The following is a 19,132-nucleotide window of genomic DNA, read 5'->3' as shown; positions in this document are numbered from 1 at the left end:
GACAGTGAGTGTATTGACCTTTCCAGGGAAGCACTGCAGATCCACAGGCCGGGCGCTGCGGAGCAGAAGTGTGGCTTGGCTGTTAATGTAAAAAAAAAAAAAAGGAGGTGTTTTGCTCCTCTCCACCTGGGGGACACAGAAACCATGTCCTTCCAGTACTGGAAGGATGGATTTCCCCTTGGCTTTGCCCAGAAATCGCTATGTCACTGCACAAGGCCTTCTCCCAGCACCTGCTTCCCTGTGCTGCTTCTCCTTCTGACTTTGAGCACAAGGTTGTGGGAGGTACTTGTGGAGCTCAAGAGCTCCCTGCCCTCAGCCCCCTCCAGTCCTGGACAATCCAGGCACGCACAGGCCAGTGGGCACTAGATCATGCACAACTGCTGGAGTGTCACCAGCGAGGACGTGGCAAGCGGCGGCTATGGCCACTCACCCGTGAAATGTAAATTTAATGTAACTATTTGCAATGTAAAGTGCTTTGCACTCTGAAAAATACGCTATTATTTGTGCCTTTTATTGGAGAGAGGGGAAAAAATATATTCGGAAACAGTCTCTTGTGCATGTTCAGTTCTTTCTGCATCCAGAGTTATGGAGTTTATATTGAAATTTAGCAGCTGTGGGATCTGCGGACCAACAGTGCCATCACCACTAAATCATCTCTTATTTAGCTAATGCCCTTCATCGCCTGCAAAAGCTACATCTAGAATAGAAAATGACCTGCCAGGCTTCCAGCACACTGGTCAGGAAGGTTCCTCCTTCCTTCAGTTCCTCCAAAATACACCGTCCCAATAATACCAACAGTGTGTTTATAAATATTTCAGGACCAGTGGGTTTATTCTGAGGCAATAAAACATTTTCCCGAGTCTTTTTTTTTTCTTCTTTTTTTTTTTTTGTGGTTTTCATTCCCTTTACCAAAAGTGTCCACCTCAAAACAGTGAAATTCCATTGCAAAGGAATAGATGTAAATGAATTAAAGAAACTCTAATCCACTACTGTCACGATTACAATATTTTTTGTTCTATTTAAAATTATGATAAAGATTTCTTAACTTTCTAGTTAATAGCATATTAAGGAGCTGGTGTTTTAACTGTACCTCTGCAGATATTAACAAAGCAAGCAAAAAAAAAGGCTCACAAACAGAAATACTTCCATTAATTCAAAACAACACGAGTTGGTTTTGTCATTTCCTGACTTTCAAATTCCTAGAATCAGAGAATTAGAGAAGGGTTTGGGTTGGAAGGGGCCTTAAAGACCATCTATTTCCAACCCCTGTGGCAGGTGCTGCTCAGAGCAGAGCCACTCCCTGCTCCATCCCTTGCCCAGGTGAGCTGAGGGGGTTCCCTGCACCAACCTGGGGGGACAGAAAACCGAAGATTGATGATAGTGAGAGAGATTTTCATCGTTCAGTGAGATAACAAGAGGCAGAGATAAATACTCCTGCGGGCTGCAAGGCTGGGAGGAGTGGCCTTATCTCACACCTCATTAAGTTTCCAGAAACCCTCATCTGCTGTCACTGAGTGCTGCTCTAACAGGCACTGGGTGGTTTTCCAGGGACTTGGCTCCAGGAGACACAGCAAAACTTATACCAAGTAGCTTTTTAAGCCACAGCCTTAGTGATGACTAATAGAAATAAAAACAACTGGGAGAAGAGCGAAATGCGGGTCAGTCAAAGCTGTAGGGGTGGTTCTGCCACCAATTTGCTGCACCAGGAAGGACAGACAGTGGGAGGAAGGAAGGAAACCTGGAGCAGAGGCATCCCAAAGCCTTACTGCAAGATCTGGCACGGGAAGACAAGGACACAGAGTACTGTGGGCAGCAAAGAATTATTATGAAAGACCATCATTTTCTGGCTTAAATCAGTGTAAATTGGGACTGCCTGTGGAGTTATTAAGGTAAAGCCCAAAGTAATAACTAAGCAACAGAAATATCCATCCCAGAGACCCAGACTGTGCTGAACTGATCCCAAACATGAGGATGTTGGCCCAGGTTCCCTCCCCCAGTGCTGCTGCCAGTGCCTCTCAGCAGAGCAGTCATGTGCAGGGACTGGGGGATTCAGTCCTGCTCACACAGGACCTTGGAAGTGCCCAGGGTACTTCCCTGGATCCCCAAGGATCACAGTGGCCACTGAAGGCACTGGGTCAGGCTCAGCCCCACTTCCCCCCATCCCACACACCCTGGAGACCCGGGGCCAGCACATCCATCATCTCCTTCGTGAGCTTCTGCCACTTTTCTGCCTGGTTTTCCTTCTCATTCAGCACACACAGGGAGGGGTTAAAACATAAAGCCATTTATAGTAATTATGCTGAAGGTTGTCTACAGATAATGCAGCAAATAACACTGGATTTGGCAAAAAAAAAAAAAAAAATCACTCTTAGCTTTAATAAAAGCATTTCAAAGCCCTGGAAGGTTATTTATAGGGTGTGTAAATGTAACTGGAGGGGAGGCAGAGTAAAGGGAGTTCAAAGGGTATCTGTGAAAAGAAAAAACCCACTGTGTTATTGACACTGCTTCCTGCTTTCTCACACTCAACAACCTTCTTAAAACAAACTAGAGGAAACAACGGCAACAACAACAACAAAAAGCTACTGAGAGCTGTTTGAGATTAAATAATACTTTTTGACAGCTGGTAGGAAAAGGACTGGTTCTGCATTCATGCTGACAATAGCGTGCTGCTCCCGACCCTTACTTGCATTGTGGAAGCATCTGAAAGCCCAGAGGGAGCTGCTCGTCGGGGCTGGCAGGGGGACAGGATGGCAGGGAGGTGGGGACAGGGACAGCAGGGACACAGTGTCTGTGGGAAGGGCTGAGCTCTGCCCTGCAGCATCAGCGGGCTGGGGTGACAGCAAGGGCCTCCCACAAGGCCCTCCCTTGCACCATCATCCCCCAGCACCACCTACACCCTGTGCCTGGGGGGTGTGTGTGTGCAGGACCAGCGGGTTTCACTGCCCCAGACTGAGGTCCCTGCTCTCCATCCCATGAGGACCCCCAGTTATTTCGGGATGCAGCTCTGGCCCGCCCGCCACGCTCGCTGCCGGTGGGCTGTGGTGGGAGACGGCACCAGCTGCCGGGGGCTGCCCACGCAGGCTCGGATCAGGACGTGTGGGAGAAGTTTTCCTGGCAGAAACTTGGCTTGAGGCAAAAATAAAATCATGCGGTGCCTTCGTTTCCTCGCGGCTTTGGAGCATCCGTAGGCTGAGCAGGGCTGAGAGGAAGGCCCAGGTCTGCCCTGCAGCTCCCAACTTCTCCAAGGAGCAGCTGCAGCGTCCAGCTCCTGCTCCCTGGCCGTGCCTGGCCCTCAGGAAAGCCAGCCCCATGCACCTAGAGAAAAGCCTCAGATTTTTTCCTTCAGCAAGTTCATTTGCAAATCCATCCAGAGCACTTTCCTTGCAGGATCTTTCCAAACCCAGTGGCTCACCTCTTTTCTTCTGGCCTGCCCAGGGAATGGCAAGACCTTAGGCTGGCAAGAAGCCTTCGTGGGGGTTTAAGAAATGTTCTCTATCCTAGCAGTAAGGGAGAAACATCCCTGGAAAGTGATGGAGGAGGAAGAGGCAGTTAAATTCCTTGCAAGAACCAGGGTGAGGAGGGAGGCACACTTTGATAAGGACAAGGACTACATCCCTTCTATTCACGCAGTCCCAAGAAGGAAACAGAGGCAGGTTTCCCTGCCCCAGTCCTCCAGAGGTGACCCTCCTGCTTCCAGCAATTCCCACTGAGTGCTAATGAAGCTGGGAGGATTGGAAGCATGGGACATGGAAACTTCACAAACACATGCCCTGTAAAATATCCTTTCTTCTTTATCTTTTGCTGTTCCCTTAAAATGAAAACAAATCAAGCCACATTACACACTGGATTACTAAATGGACAGAGAGCCTGAGGGCCTGGGAGCCTGGATTCCAAATGAGGAAATGGCCAGGACCAGCCTGTGAGCCCCAAGCTTTGCCAGCGAGCACTCCCAGCACAGCCAGGGAACACAACAGCAGTTGTTCAGGGTTCAGGGGGTCCATCCCAGCCCCACATCTTGCCTGCTTTGGAGCAGAGGCATCTTGGAGCAGTGGAGGGAGAAGGGTTTGGCTGAGAGGAGCAGTGCTGGGGGAAAACAAGGGGCTGTAGGGCACCTTCCTCTTCCCAAAACCCAGCCTGCTGCAGCAGGGCCAGCAGCTCAGCTGGCTGCTCCCCCCTGCTCCAGAGAGCCAGCCAGTGTGCCGGAGATTCATTCATTTTGGGTTAACTATCTTTTCCATTTCGGAACAGCTTCAATTTTCCTGATGTCTCGGGGAATGGTTTATGAGGAAATAGAGCCTTGAGGGTGGACAGATGGAGAAAAATCTCCCTTCTCACCAAATTGATCACTCTAATCTTTCATCTGCTCGGTGCAGACCCGGGCTGCTGGCACGTGGAGGTGCCACAGCTCTACCTGTGGAGCAGCTTGTCCAGCAGGGATGGTGCCTCCAGGTGCCACTTGCTCCTTCCCTGGAATGAGACCTGGGAGAAGGATGCACAGCACAAACCCAAATCCTTTCACCTTACAGAAAGAAGGGGAAAGGAGATGGGGGGGGATTCAGATCCAGGGTCCCACTCAGGTGCTGAGCAGCCTCAGGGTTTGCCCACAGACAGCACTTGCACAGATTTAATTGCTGCCCTTGCCCCCTCCCTCTTCTACTGCTGTTCTGGGGCGTAAAGGAGCTCCACATCACTCTGCTAAAAAGGAGGGGAAGAGAAACCCACTGTCCTTGTTAGGAAGCACTCATATAACAACATATCCACGCCACAGGCTGCAACCAAAACTGTCAGTGAGACACTGCGGGGTCTCCAGTGTTGGCAGAGCTCAAGGATGGGTTAAACAAACAGCTGCTGGGAATGATTTTGATGCAGATTAACCTGCCTGAGGGCAGGGAGATGGACCTTGCAAGGTCTGTTCCCTTCCCATGTTCCCTGATGCAATGACTTCACAGGCACAGTTTTCCCTCCCCAGTCCTGGAAAGTCCTGGGGATGCTGAAAGCGTGAGCAGCTCAAGCTGGCCACAGATGTGCCAGTGGTAGAAACCATCTTCCCTCAGAGGGAAACCCTGATTAGCTGGTACTGAGTAAAATAAATATGTAGAAAGGAACATGCAAGGAACAACGATGAAACACAACCTTCAACCAGGTCTACAGGGAAGACAGCTGAGTTTACAGGCACCAGCCTACACGTGGTGTAATTCAAGTCCCTGCACCCAGATACTCAGGGTGGAGGTGCAGTGACTCATTTGATTTTCACCCTTCTGGTCCTGAGACTGTTTCTCAGTCCTCCTCCTCCTCCCCCAGGGCCCACTTTTCACTTCCAGGCTGTCCAAGCTGCTCTGGAGAGCAGCCCCATCCCACCCAGCTGAGCCCAACGTGCCTGCTGGAGGCAGACAGGGTGGCAGGACAATTGCCCAGCCACAGGAAGAGGTTTCTTGCCAGGGTTCCCATCAGTAGAAGTTAATACAGACCCAGGATGAACATACCCATGGGAGAGCTGTTGGTAAAGCCCCCCAGGGGGTGACACAGCCCCTGAGCCAGCACCCAGCTCAGCCCCCTGTGCCCTTCTCTCCTTTGGCTCGAGCCACTCCCGTGACTCTCAATTAACATTTAAGATTTCACTGAATAGCTGGCTGATTTATTTTATTTCTAGGGCCGGTAATTTATGGAAATATATTCTTAAAAATCAAACAGAATGCACTTTACTAATAGATGGGCCATTCTCTGACATTTCGCAGAGTAAATGAGCATTTGTGCCCAGTGGCGTGTTGTCCCGTGACTGAACCCCTATAAAGGGCTTCAAAAATATCTATTAGCCAAGCTCATTAGCTTAAATATGATTAAAATAAATTATATTTCTCTACACATCGGCCCCAAAGTGAACACTTCTCTCAGTGGTTACAGGTCAAATGCTCACTTACTCTAAGGACTCTGTGCTGAAAATAGAAAGGGTGTTAAAATTAGTTTACACAACTGCAGTGGTACAGAAGAGTCCTGGTACAGAAACGATGTGTCCATGCCTGAGTTTAAAAGCATTAACATTGAACATGCAGAATTTTTCTTTTCCAGAAAAATCCACTTTATGACTTCCTGCTGGTTCTGTGAACATTAAAAACATCTTTACCTTAATTTTACGGCTTTTTAGATTTATTCATGTATCCATTTTGCCTGTTTAGAGACCCAGTTTAAGGGAAGGCTTTAAGGTGGGTTTATTTTCGTGTTGCTCAGTTTCTTACATTCCTGGTTTCAGTTGCGAGGGGGGCTGGGGGGTGGTTTGTTTGGTTTTCCATTCGTCAGGCCAAAAAAACTAAACAAAAGTAGCACCAGCCCCATTCAAACCACACAAACTCAATTAGGCTGATTTAAACCACTCCCCATCAGCAGGGCTGATTTACTGCCCCTGCCAGGCGCCGCGAGGGCACTGCCCGCGCATCCCGCAGGGATCCCACCCTGCTCTGCCGTGCATCCCGCCGGGATCCCGCCCTGCTCTGCCGCGCATCCCGCCGGGATCCCACCCTGCTCTGCCGCCAGCAGCTCCCACTGAAGGCCTTGCTGCACAACCCAGCCCTTGCCCCGAGCCAGGATGTGGCAATGGGCTCACTGGTGGCCCTCGAAGTGCCCTCCTCACACAGCAGAGGGCACGAACAAGGCAGGTGTGTACAAACAGACCTGGAGATGACACAACGACAGAGAATGGACCTCCGATCCATAAACCAAGTATTTCTGAGGAGAAGAAATGCAGCTGATTCACATTTTCCTTGTGGTCGGCTTTGCTGGGCCCAGGCTGCCCAAAAGGCTGTGTCCCCTCCTCGTTCTTGTCTTACCTCACCATCAAATTACTTCCAAAACTCAGAATATCATTTACATTTATGTGATTGTAGGGGCTTACAGGAAGGCTGGAGAGGGCTTTTCGTAAGGGCATGTAGTGATAGGACCAGGGGGAATGGCCTTAAGCTGAAGGAGGGTCGATCTAGGTTGGGTATTAGGAAGAAATTCTTCCCTGTGAGGGTGGTGAGGCCCTGGTTTCACCCTGGCTTCACAGGTTGCTCAGAGAAGCTGTAGCTGCCCCATCTCTGGAAGTGTTCAAAGCCAGGCTGGACAGGGCTGGACAGGGCTGGACAGAGCAACTTGTACTAGTAGAAGATATCCCTACCCATGGCAGGGGTTTGGAATTGGATGAGCTTTAAGATCTCCTTCCAAACCAAACCATTCTGGGATTCTGTGACTTCTTTTGGTTTTTGTTAGAATATAGAAGTTAATGCGATGCAGTGGCATCAGTAAGGACATAATGGGGGAGCGTGTGGTTGCAGAGGGGTCACACAAGCCTTGCTGTGCTCAGCTCAACACCTCTGCCACGGGCAAAGGGGTCTGAGGCTGCTCCAACGGCCACGGGCCGAATTTGCAGAACCAACAGTTTACTGGTGAATAATTTCGTCACGGCGCAGTGAACGCGACAACCCCCAGCGGGATTTTCGCACCCTGACAGGCTGAAGCAACGAGACCTTTCGGCCTCGAAAGAACACCCTCCCAAAACGCTGGTCCCACCTGGGGCAGGTACCTCCCCCCAGCCCCGCAGCTGCTCCGACTGCGAACGCCAAGCAGGCAGCGGGCGCGTACGAGGGCTGGGCCTCTCAGTCATCCCGGGAGTGAAAAGTACACGTTATTACCGGAGCAATTTGTATGTTGCTATTCTCAAAGCATCACATGAGTTGTATTTTCCTTGTTAGCAGCACCTCGAGGACATTACTGCCGGTGTAACAGAAATCCAGCCCTGAGGTCCCCCCCGCCCAGGCTGTGACAGATTGCTCGGAGAAACAACGCGGTGATTGAGGACCTGGACTAATCACGGCAATTGATATAAATTACCGTGTCAGCTACACCGATGCCGCAGTCTGCAGGTTCACACCTCATTAAGCTTCCAAGTGCCAAATGAATCAACAGGGTTCAGCAGAACCATTCTTAATTAATTGTTGTAGCAATAGGGAAGAAGTAACGGAAAAAGAGAATCAGAACTCCCAGCGCAGGCGGGCGGGCTTGCACAGACTGAAACCTTCTCCGATTTAGCATTTGAGATTAAAGCCGCCCACGGACCAATCTCAGCCAGCAAAGAACTGCCAGGGGCTGGTTTTGGAGTAGGGTGGAGTGAAAATTCAGGCTGGCGACTTGGAGAAGTTTTCCCTCGAGTTGTGCAGTGTGTTTTGCATAGAGCTCTTCAGGCTCCGAGTTCTGTTGCCTGTGAAACCTCCGGGTTTCGATTTCCCACCCCACCCCAGCGGGTAGAGGCCACTTGCTGGGCACCTTGGAGTCTCTTGGAGCTGATGGAATTTGCAGTTCAGCAGCTTATTTTTAAGACAAATGCGTCCATTTTTTCCTGTCTACGTTCCCCGAAGCAAACTGCAAAGTTACCAGTGATGGAAGAAGCCAGGAAAGCTGTGGTCTCACCTCTGGCAAGGCTCCCAGCCTCTTGCTCCATGGAATCCACTGTGCCAGGCTGCTGGAAGGACACGAAGTTAAGCTCAGGGGACAAAAGATCAGCAGCTGCAAGAGTTTGAAAAGCAAAGAACTCTCCAGCCACAATGCCCTTGTCCTTGCAGGGAGCTCTCCTCCAACACACGGCAGCGCCAGAAAGTCTCATCAGAGCCTGGAAGTCCTGGAGCTCTGGGAATGCTGCAGAAAGAGCAGCACAGCCTGTGGGATCATGGCCTTTCCTGCGGCTGAACCCAGAACCAGCCTCTACAGGCACTTCTTGCGGCATCTTTAGGATGGATTAAACACATCCAGCAGCATCCAGCTCCCCAGAGCGCAGTCACACCCGCACGCCCGTGGAGCAGATCCAGCCAGGACTCTGAGGGAGTTTTGTGTATCCCCTCCTGCCTTCCCTCGGCGCGTTCTGCCGGCTTAAACCCTCCCTGGAGCTCACATCTGCTCACCACACAGCTTTGAGTGCGTGCCTAAATGCCATGGGCAGTCCAGCCGCATTCCCGGCCTTGGATGTCTCCGGGTGCTCACACTTTCCCACCGCTGCCGCTCGGCCGGCCCACTTTCCCCGATCCATAAAACATCCAGCTAATATCGATATCACATTGGGCCCTGTGACAGACACAGCTTGTAGCTGTCGCTGCTTTGCTCACCGGATCGCCCAGTTACTCTGCACCATCGATTGACCTGTAATCTCAGGAATTTCTGAGTGAAACGTAAATTAAAGACAAAATCAGAATATGAAAACAGATTTCTCCTCTTTCACGGTGGAAAACTGGGGAGCACTGATGCACAGCAAGGGAGCTGTAGTGCTGGCCTCCTAAGGAGTGTAAGGGAGCTGTCTGTGGTCACTCAAGAAGCCCTGGTTTTTACCAAAGCGATTTGTATGTTGCTGTTCTCAGAGCATCACATGGGTTGTATTTTCCTGGTTAGCAGCACCTCTAGAACATTGCTGAGAGTGTAACAGAAATCCACCACTGAGGTCCCCCTGTCTGGGTGGGGGACCTTGTTTTAAATACCTTGGGGTTTATCCCTGCAGCAGAGTCATGAGGTGAAATGACCCGTCCCCATCTCACATCCTCCTGCTCAACCCCTTTTGTGCCTGGGGTGGGATCCAGTGGAAACACCCAGGAGATTACAAGGAACTCAGGGCTGTATTAAAACAACATTAGCGGCCAGGAAAACCTGATACTGCAGCTCCAGCCCCTTCTGCAGGGCCTGGTTGGGTCAGAGCCTGGGGGGAAGGCAGACCTCTATCCCTGAGCAGAAGGCAACATGCTCCCAGCTTGGTGTTCCCAGCACAATGCCTCCCACATTCCCGTGCTCACAGACACGTGTGTCGGGGTCTGTATCACATTATCAATGAAAATAGCTTCCCATGACTTGCCAAAAGTCCCATAGGTTCTCATGTTAATTTGATATCTCCAACCCACCTAATGCATCGTTATTTTCTTTAGTTTCTATTTTTCCCATATAAATCTCTGCTAAATTAATAAAGTTGACAAATCTTTAAGCAAAAATGATCTTAAACCGTATTTCTAATCTTCAGAATTCCTGTTCTAGCAACTATCAGTGTTAAAAAAATATGTTAATTGCAGTTTGGTTTTGACAAGTTTGGATCCCAAAATACTTCTATTATAAATATTTATATTATAAATATTTTGTTCTCTTACATTTATTACTGCAAGTCAGTGCGATAACATTCCCGCTCTTGCTTTGCTTTTAGGAATTTGAGGTGCAAGCTGGAGGATTAGCAATCCAAACAGAACAGCAGGAATACAAACAGGCTTCCAAGCCCATTTATAAAAGCCAGTTGCCGAAGTCTCCGCTCAGCGGCGAGACAAGCGAGGAGCCCGGCGCTGGGAGGCAGGTTCTTGTCTGGAAAGTCTCTTCACACCTTAATTACAGCTTCTGCCAACCACTTCAGCTCTGGAGTGGGATGTTTTCTCTGGTGAGAGGATACCATTAGCGCAAGGAGCAGCATCCAGGGAAATCACCTCGCAGGGGGAGCTCCTCAGAGTTCTGTTTTTAGCCACTTTGAAAAGCAAATTGATGCACACACACACACACACACACACACACATTCGTGTGTGCACACGCATCCTCTGCCGCCTCTGCTGAGGATTCACTGACACCCAACAGCTTTGCAGTTTATCAGGCAAAGTGTGATTTAGGACTTTTCATTAGGGTCATTAGGAGGAGGGTATTAAAGCTCCACGAGCTGACTGTTTCAGCTATCACAGAATGACAGAATATCCTGAGTTGGAAGGGACCCACAAGGATCATCAGAGTCTGACTCCTGCTCTTGCACAGGACAGCCCCAAGAATCCCACCATGTGCCTGAGAGTGTTGTCCAACTATCTCTATGGAATAGGTTCAGGAAAGGTGTAACACTGCAAGGACAGACGAAAAATCTCAACTTCCTATTGCAATCTTGGTTATGTGATCACTTCAGACAATTTCATTTTTTAATCAATGACAGGCCTAGCCAATCCTGAGCAATATGCCAGGTAGGGCAAAGAGTGGATATATCACCAAACCTGCACCGAAGTGCGTGACTCCTCACAGCCCACTACAAAGCACTGAGGCAATTTAAAACACAACAGGAAACACACCACGACTTCAGCTCTGATAGCCTTTCCCTCTCCAAGCGTGTTACTCCCAGGACGTTCCAGCCCCTCTGCATTACTTGTTACAATGGCACACACACAACAGGTCCTGGCCATTTTTATCCCTCAGCTATTTTCCAGTTGGACTAACAGAGTGATTTGATGAGTTGTCCGCTCTCAGCAGCAGGAGCCAGCAGGGGAGCCAGCAGCACGTTACCCTATTGCCACCACTGATCCATCAGGGATCCAGGCAGCGTGAAAGGGAGAAGCAGCAGCTGTGCAGGCAGAAAGCCACTCGTTCAGGACAGCAAGTACTGACAGCTCATCCCGTGCTCCCTGCACTGGCTCCAGCAGCCCTGAGCAACTGCTTCCTAAATCCACATCCCAGAGCACCGCACTCGCTGTTCGGAATGTCGCCACTGGAACGCAGAGTGGCAGCTCGGATGCTCTGACCTTGTCTGCTGCGCTTCCACGCTCGGATTTTAAAATTAATCATCTAATTCCAGGGAACTGCTTTTAAATTCGGCCGAATGGGGCATGAATCTTGCTGAATGAGGAACGCAGGTCTCTGCAGTGAGATGGATTAAGTGCTGCTACGCTCCCCATTTTGTTTCAAGGCTTCGGTTGCAATTGCCGGCTCTAATTTGAGGCGGGAAGACTCGCTATAGGGTAATTAAGCACGAGAGGAGCTCAGGAGAGCTGCCTGCCAGCACCTGGCAGTGGGATTCCCCTTCCAGAGGCACCTGCACTAAATGGTAATTCCTTCCCTCCATTTCCCACTTCACTCCCCGACGCTTCTCCCGGCAGCTCGGAGGAACAGATGGAGCAATCACCCTCCTCCTCTCCCCAGCACGGACCCCTGCTGCTACCCAGCGCCTCGTGCAGTTGTAATACACATAATTAGGCAAATCAATGGACAATGCAGCATATTAGGGGAGGAGGAGTTACATTAAGGCAGAACACGAATCCCAATTTCTTTACTGCAGGAAATGGGACATTTCTGCATAATTGCCAAAAATTGCAGACACGAGACGAAAACGTAATTGCAGCCCTGGCAGGTAGGGTGCTGCCATCAGGTCACTACCTGGATCATGTGGAGTGCAGTTGAGGGGAGTTTGGTCTCGCCTTGATATGCAGTTGATTTATCCTTTAACATCTCATTACCATTTATGAGTTATACTCCCAAATCTCTCACACATCCATAATTAGGGGGACGATGTTTACAGGCGCTCACCCCACCGCTGACTCCAGGCAGAAAGCACGGCCGAAGGTTGCAAAATCCTCACTGCAAGCAGCAGCCAGTCCTGCCCTCCCCAGAGAGCCAAGGCCTGCATGGCTTGGCTCGGGCACTCGCAGCTGCTGGCTCCTGACAAAAGTGGCTGCTCAACTTTCTCCTCCCCAGGCACGGCTTTGTTTAAGGTCAGTGCTGGCTCTGTGCTCCCTGCTCAGCAGCTCCTCTCCTCTGCTTCTTCTTCATCCCTTGCAGGTCCTGTCCCATGGAAAGCAGGACAGGGTGAGGTCTCACCGTATCTGACTGGCAGAATAAAAGAAGTATTCTATATTTATAAAATAATATAGAATATATTGACATAAAGAGCAGGTGAGCTGCAGACAAGCACCCTGTGAACAGGTGAGGTGATGAGGGGAGAGGTGAACAGAACTGGGACCTCCTGGAGCAGAACAACACACCAGGAGGGGGTCCTGCCTGGAAAAGAGGGGTACAAGCCAACTCAGTGATAGGAGTGAGAGAGTTATTAATTTTTGGGCTCTTCAAGGAAGGTGACCTTCCTGACAAGAGGAAACACAGCGATCTGTTTCCAGTGCTAGAAACAGTCCCACTTGCACACAGTGGGCTTCACCTTGCTTTATGGACTCGAGGCAAGGCTGTGGCCCAGGATTGCCTGGGAACACAACCTTTCCCAGACAACCACCAGAGTCTTGCTCAGGTGGTGCTGGAGCCTCACAGACCCCGCTGGGCAGAGGGCTCAGAGGTTTTATGGAGGTTTTGATTCACAGTGGAACAGAGGCCCAGCCTTGAGACACATCCTTTTGTTAAATTTTTTAAGAGATTTCTGGGGATCTAATTTTGGCCAGGTTTGTCAGCTTTTTAGGGGTTTAGAGAAGCAGTGACTCCAGCTGGTGTGGGTGAGCACTGCAGCTCCCAAGACAACAACAGCCTTGAGTCAGACACTCAGATACTGATACACAGAGGGAGGTTTAACAGTACATCAGAAATGGTAGATTTTAGCCTCACACTCTTGCTCAGCACAAGTCAGTAGCAGATATGGAAGTCTCCACTGTCAGATTTGAGTTTTAATCCTTGTTAATGTATTTTTGTATCCCATTTCCAAACTCTTGAACCATCAAATGATTTCCAGAGTCACTCAGGACATCAACAGCAAAGAGAGGGAGTGGCCACCAAGCTCCTGGGTCACTGGTAACGTCATCACCTGCTGACTTTGTTGGTTTCTAAACCTGAAACTTTTTGCCCTTTTCCATGCTAATCACTATAAAGGAAGCTTCTCCCCCAGAAATCACCTGCTGCTGGGTCAGGGCTGTCCTCCTTCCCGGAGCTCTGCCAACATCTCAGTCCTCACCTAAGGGACACAGCCTTGTTTTTGTCCCCAGGCATCCTCCAAAATGCCACCAACTGTGCTCAGTTGTCTTGTGGCTTGTGAATGTGAGAAAACAGTTAATGAAATGCAAACCCACATTACCAAGAGCGTTTTGGATCCAATCTCAGTCAGGTCTCCAAATGCAGCATTTGTCACAGTGGGACTGTTACTTCTCCAAAACCTAAGAATATAAAACATGGCATGATTTATGGGTACCACAATACTACAACCCCAGATTTGTTGTGTCAGTGCAAAATCATGCCTCACACATGCCCACATAACCACAGGCTGCAGCCCACTTACCACCAAAAAGGGGAGGGACAGATCCATGACAGGCTCAGAAAACACTCCAGTGACTCAGACAACTGACATGACACCATTTGTTTGTCTGCTATAGAGGTATAAATATCATCCTCTCCCAAAATATTTAAGAAAAGTCTGCAGGTTCACACTGGACATTCCCCTGGGCGCTCACCCTGCTCCCTGCAGACGTGGGGGGACCTCACTCGCTCCCTGTGCCAACACCCAAGTGCCACCACAGCAACTCCACATCCATTTTCTTCTCCCTGCTTATCTCCTCCCGGCTTTGGAGTGCATTCTTCCTTATCTTGGAGACAAATGGCCTCCACGGAGAGCTCTAAACAGCAGAGCAATTTATCTGTTTGACATGTGTTTCCCTGTTTGTTTTCTCCAGCCTTGAGCCATCGGCTGGGGCTGTGACAACACTCAGCTGTGGCAGTGGCAGAGGGTTGCCCGGCCCCTTCACTCAGTGCTGTGAATCCATTCCTTTGCCATATTTATCATTTAGTGCAGTAAATCAAGTCTAATCGATGCTTTCTTCTTTAGATGTAGAGCAAAGCCTTTACAGGCTTTTCAGAAAACTGTTTTGGAATTAGGAAGGGGAGGGGGGGTGTGTGTGTGTGTGTGTGTTAATTATTTAAGCTCCAGAGAGGTCCATGGACAGGTGTCAGGATGTCACCTGGGGCCATTTCCCCACAGACACCTTCCCTGGCCCCAGGGCAGCCCTGCCACACACAGGGCCAGCACACAACAGCCTACCTGCCCTAATCACCGCTTTAAGCTTCACTGGTTATTAACAGTAAACAAATTACATTTCCAACCCAACTCTTTTTAATCTCTCCCCCAGAGCACTCCAGACACCTCAGACAAGCCGCTTTCCCCTCCCCCAGCAAAATGCCCCCCCCAGCATTCCCCCCTCAGGCTTTGCTCATATTCAAACATATTTCCAGGACAGACACTGCAGTTCTGTTCCTTTTGGGATGATTATGATGATGAGCAACAAATGCCTTAAAACCAAGTACTGGCTGTGCTACAAATCAGCCTGGGTGCCTGGGGTGCACTAGAGACAGGGAGAATTTTAAAGCCAACAGAACAGACTATGCATGTATTGGGTTCCTCAGACAGCAGCTGATTTTCAGCCTGGAAGATCTGTAAAGCAGTTCCTATGGATTCATCCAAGTAGTTCCTCTCCTTAACTCTGACTCCTTAACAGAATTCCCTCACTTCTTTCAGAACCCACAGGAGCTTATGGGATTGAGGGGTCAGGGGGTAGTGGTGGGATCTGGGTTTTTTTTCTGGTTTTCCCAAGTGTTGGTGGTTCACAGCTTCAGTAAGCCCTAATTCTGGCTAAACAACATCAGAGCTCCACTTTTCTTTTAGAAGTGTCCCTTTTTGGAGAAGCAAAAAAGCCCTTGTTTGTCCTGAGCACTCCAGTTGTGCTGGATAATGCAGAAATCACCCAATATGGAAAAACTTCCCACCTCATCACTACAGAGGTCACATAAAATCGCCATCAATCAACATACAACAATCAGAATCCATTATCATGATCAGAACAGAGTTCTGAAAAAAGGCACAGACTTTCTCCAGCCCCCTGTTCAACTGCAGGAAGTCCCAGAGTTCACACCTGTAATTTGGGGAAAGCAGGAGGACTTTTGCTTTTTTTTTTTTCCCCTGAAGTGCATTTTTCCCCTCTAAGACAGCGGCAGCTCCAGCATAGATTTTATTGCTGGCATTTAGAAGAGTAAATGCTCCCTGACACACAGGATGGGAAAGGTTTCTCCCCCAGGGAACAGAACACAGAGACTGATTAAGCGACCAGCAGGTATTTAAGAACATAAAAAATAGTGGCAGATCAGGGCTGCAGCTCTCACTGAACAGGAGCCAGCTCAGGAACAGAGCTCACCTGCTGATTTCCAGCAGGGAATAGCACTGGTGAAGAATAAATCCTTAAGCTTGGGATTTTTACACACTTTGTAATAGCAAGAAGGTTGAACAGTAATCACAACTTGCTCCTCCAGAGGTGTGAATCAGGGGAGGCTCCTGTTGGATTTGTGCTCCTGCTGAAACCAAAGCTGGTGGTCCATGTTCCACTCCCCTCCCAAATCATTCTGTAGAGATTAAACAGCAGCTGATAATTTGCAGGAGCCATCTGATTTCAAGAAGAGAAATTAGTTAACAAAATGTATCAAGTGCCTGGATTGTTTTAACCTTATTAGGACAAAAAGGAGCAGGTTAAGTTGGCCAAGACCAGACCAGCCAAGTCAGGGCCAGAGAGCCCAGGTTTGCTCTCAGTCCTGTGCTCGTGACCCACGTACCACGCTGTTCCTTCATGCTGGCTCACATGACTGGGGGGGTAGCAGGAACAGATGCAGAAATAAGAAATAACTGGGATTTCTGTTCTTTAAAGAGCAACAGAAATGTCCACAGGACTGCCCAACATTTCAGAAACAACGAAAAAGAATAAATAGATGACAAAACCGCTGAAATAACTTATGTAAGAACTGCAGAAATCTAAGTTTCTGTCTCTTGGACACATAAGATGACCATTTTATCTTGTACTGATGGCAAAGACAAAGCCTTCATTTTGTACAAAAATTAGAAAATATATATTTAAAAATAATTTGAAATTTATTTAGACTTTTAAACTTGTAATCTGTAGGAGCAGGAGCATTATCAAATAATAACCATTATTTTTGAAGTGGTTAGCTATAAAGCATTTTAAAATTAAGAAAGAGTAGTTCAATGCCAAGTTCTAGAAACATGATATTTTTCAAGGAAATCCCAACATCTAAAGAGAACTAAAATTATGCTACAACTCATTGCAGTTGTATTTGACTAGGACATCATTCTACCACTGAATAAGCTTAATGACAACTGCTTCTAGGAGCTCATTGAAATTATACATCCCCCATCAAATCTCAGACTGTTGAATCAGAGGAGCAAAATAAAAACTAACTACGAGGGTATCTATCACACAGTCACACAAATGCTTTTCAAAGCAGTCTCGTCCTCCAACAAAACCCAAAAACATCTTTCTGCAGCTCAGGACAGCCTTGGGACATCTCATCACAGTGAGGAGCTGTGGGTCACAGGGTGTTCCTGCACAGTCCTTTAGTCTTCATCTTCATTTATGCTGCAGAGAAAAAGCAATGGGCTTGGCTTTGAAGGCACCTCCAAGAAACTCCCTTCCCAGCAGAATCTTCCGAAAATCTGTCAGGTTCGGGTAGAGGGTTCCCTTCTTGTTCCTGTGAAACGCAGCTTGCAGTAGCCAATCCTTCAGGCTGCTCTGAAAGCCTCACTGCAGAGTGCATTTGCATTTCTAATTCCTCTATCAGTTTCCCGGGAAGGGACACAGATTGCAAAGGAACCTTTGGTGTTTCCTCACTAACGCCCAGCGCCGAGGTGCCTGTGCCCTGCCTCAGTCCATCACAGGCAACGAGTGGAGCCGTCCTCTCCTCCTCAAGTGCGCCTTGGAAGGAATTTATTTCCCCATCTTCACTGGTCGAGGACTCTCGCTCATCTGAATCAGAGCCTTCTGTCTCAGATGATGAAGTGCTGCTTGATCCTTCAGAGTCGCTCGTCTCCGACTCCGAGGGAAGCAGCTGTTGCTTGGAAACTGTGCCAGCAGCTTTTAACGCGTCCTCTTCCTCCTGTACCAGCACTGCTGCTGCTTCCAGCTCCTCCAGTTCCAACCCCAGGTGGGACTTGGTGAGCGTGGTTTGCTGCAAGGACTCGGAGAGTGCAGCCAACTTTTTTGACCTTTAACAAAGAACAAGATGTGTTACTGAACTTTTACAAACAGAACTTTCCCGTCCGGTAACGAGAAGGGAAATCTTAAAACATTTCTACCCTTTGCTCGGTGTGCAGAACAGCTTCTTCAGTCCTGATTGTAAAAGCAGATGCTACAGGAGGGGAAAAAAATAAAAAGTAATCATAATTTTATGATTATTTGGGGTAACTCTGCCCACAAGGTTGGGCAGTATCCCACGGAAAGTCTTCGTGATGCTTTCAGAAAAGATACTGTTGCTTTGGTGCTTCAGCAGTGCACAGAGAGGGAGAACACGGTTCAGAACAAACCTTTCCAGGATTGCTGCCTTCAGCAGCACATGTGGCTGGCTGTGTTAGCTTTATATGCAGCAAAATCCCTTTGGTTTACTGCCCTTGTAGATACGTCTGTTAAATGTGTATGAACCAGCAGCACATGATTAGGGCCATCTCAGTGATCCATTCTCCTCTCCCAGCCAGCCTGGTGCACCCATGATCCCAGGAAATGCTCGGTACTCTGTAGATGTGCTTTGCCTTTCCCTTGGAATTCAGCTGAAATACAATTCCACAGGAGTCACAGGACTATTTAGATCAATACCTCTAATAAAGCAGACACACCACACCAGCCTCCAATCCTTGGTGCAGCCCCATCCATTCCCTTGAGTGTCTGGAAGTCAGCACGTGCTTTCCCAGAGAAGGGCATCACAGATTTACAAACACAGGCCAAAAAAGTAAGAGAGTGCCTCGAAATGGAGGGTGGTGAGGGCAGAGGGGGAAATGGGTATAAAATAACAAACATACATCCTGTTTCTTGTTGTAGAGTTTCTGCCTCAGACTATCAATCAGCTTTTCACCACTTCCTGCAGCAGCAGGTCTGCCATAAATCCTGCAGTAACTGACTGGGTTTCATTTCCTCTGCCAAAGCTGCAAACCTGCAAGGCACGACACACTGACACTGGAGCGAGGAGCTGGGGATGTAATACATGACTCCTGCGAGGCAAAAGTTAAAGTGCTTGTTCTCCCAGTTGAATGGTTTTAAAGATCTTTATATTCTATTTCCCAGGGGGCATAATTACTCAGTATAACGTGGAAGCTTCCTTTTTTTTTTTTTTTTTTTTTTTCCCCTCCTAAAGGAATTGTATTTTTAAGTGGGGGAAGGGAAATTCAGTGCAGCTTCTTACACACTTTACAGACAGTGCAACATTTAAAAGCTGATCTTGGAACAGAATATAATAAACTTCCTTAGTTCAACCCACAGACTAGAAAACTAAAAAATAAGTTTCCCAGAAGTAAAGCAACCAAAACCAATTTATATTTTTAAGATTTTTAAATATAAAGCTAAGAATTAAATATAACAACACCCTA

General features: G+C 48.5%; 1 protein-coding gene across 4 annotated transcripts in view; it reads right to left on the bottom strand.

The window, feature by feature from the left end:
- Nucleotides 1-12,164: 12,164 nt before the first annotated feature.
- SHQ1 (SHQ1, H/ACA ribonucleoprotein assembly factor) overlaps nucleotides 12,165-19,132 on the bottom strand; it is a 45,064-nt gene continuing 38,096 nt past the window's right edge. For 2 of the 4 annotated variants that reach the window (XM_050312827.1, XM_050312828.1), the window contains exon 12: nucleotides 16,608-17,761. In XM_050312827.1, the coding sequence (XP_050168784.1) occupies nucleotides 17,131-17,761 (631 nt within the window). In that variant the 3' untranslated portion in view covers nucleotides 16,608-17,130. Of the gene's footprint in view, nucleotides 12,619-13,801; nucleotides 13,881-16,607; nucleotides 17,762-19,132 lie in introns of those variants that run through there. The other 2 variants (XM_050312829.1, XM_050312830.1) reach the window with 2 other exon arrangements.

The sequence above is a fragment of the Myiozetetes cayanensis genome, unplaced genomic scaffold, assembly GCF_022539395.1.
Source record: "Myiozetetes cayanensis isolate MyiCay16 unplaced genomic scaffold, myiCay2020 scf18, whole genome shotgun sequence".
Classification (NCBI taxonomy): domain Eukaryota; kingdom Metazoa; phylum Chordata; class Aves; order Passeriformes; family Tyrannidae; genus Myiozetetes; species Myiozetetes cayanensis.
The sequence above is the reverse complement of the archived record's forward strand: the minus strand, read 5'-3'. Positions and strand labels throughout refer to the sequence as shown.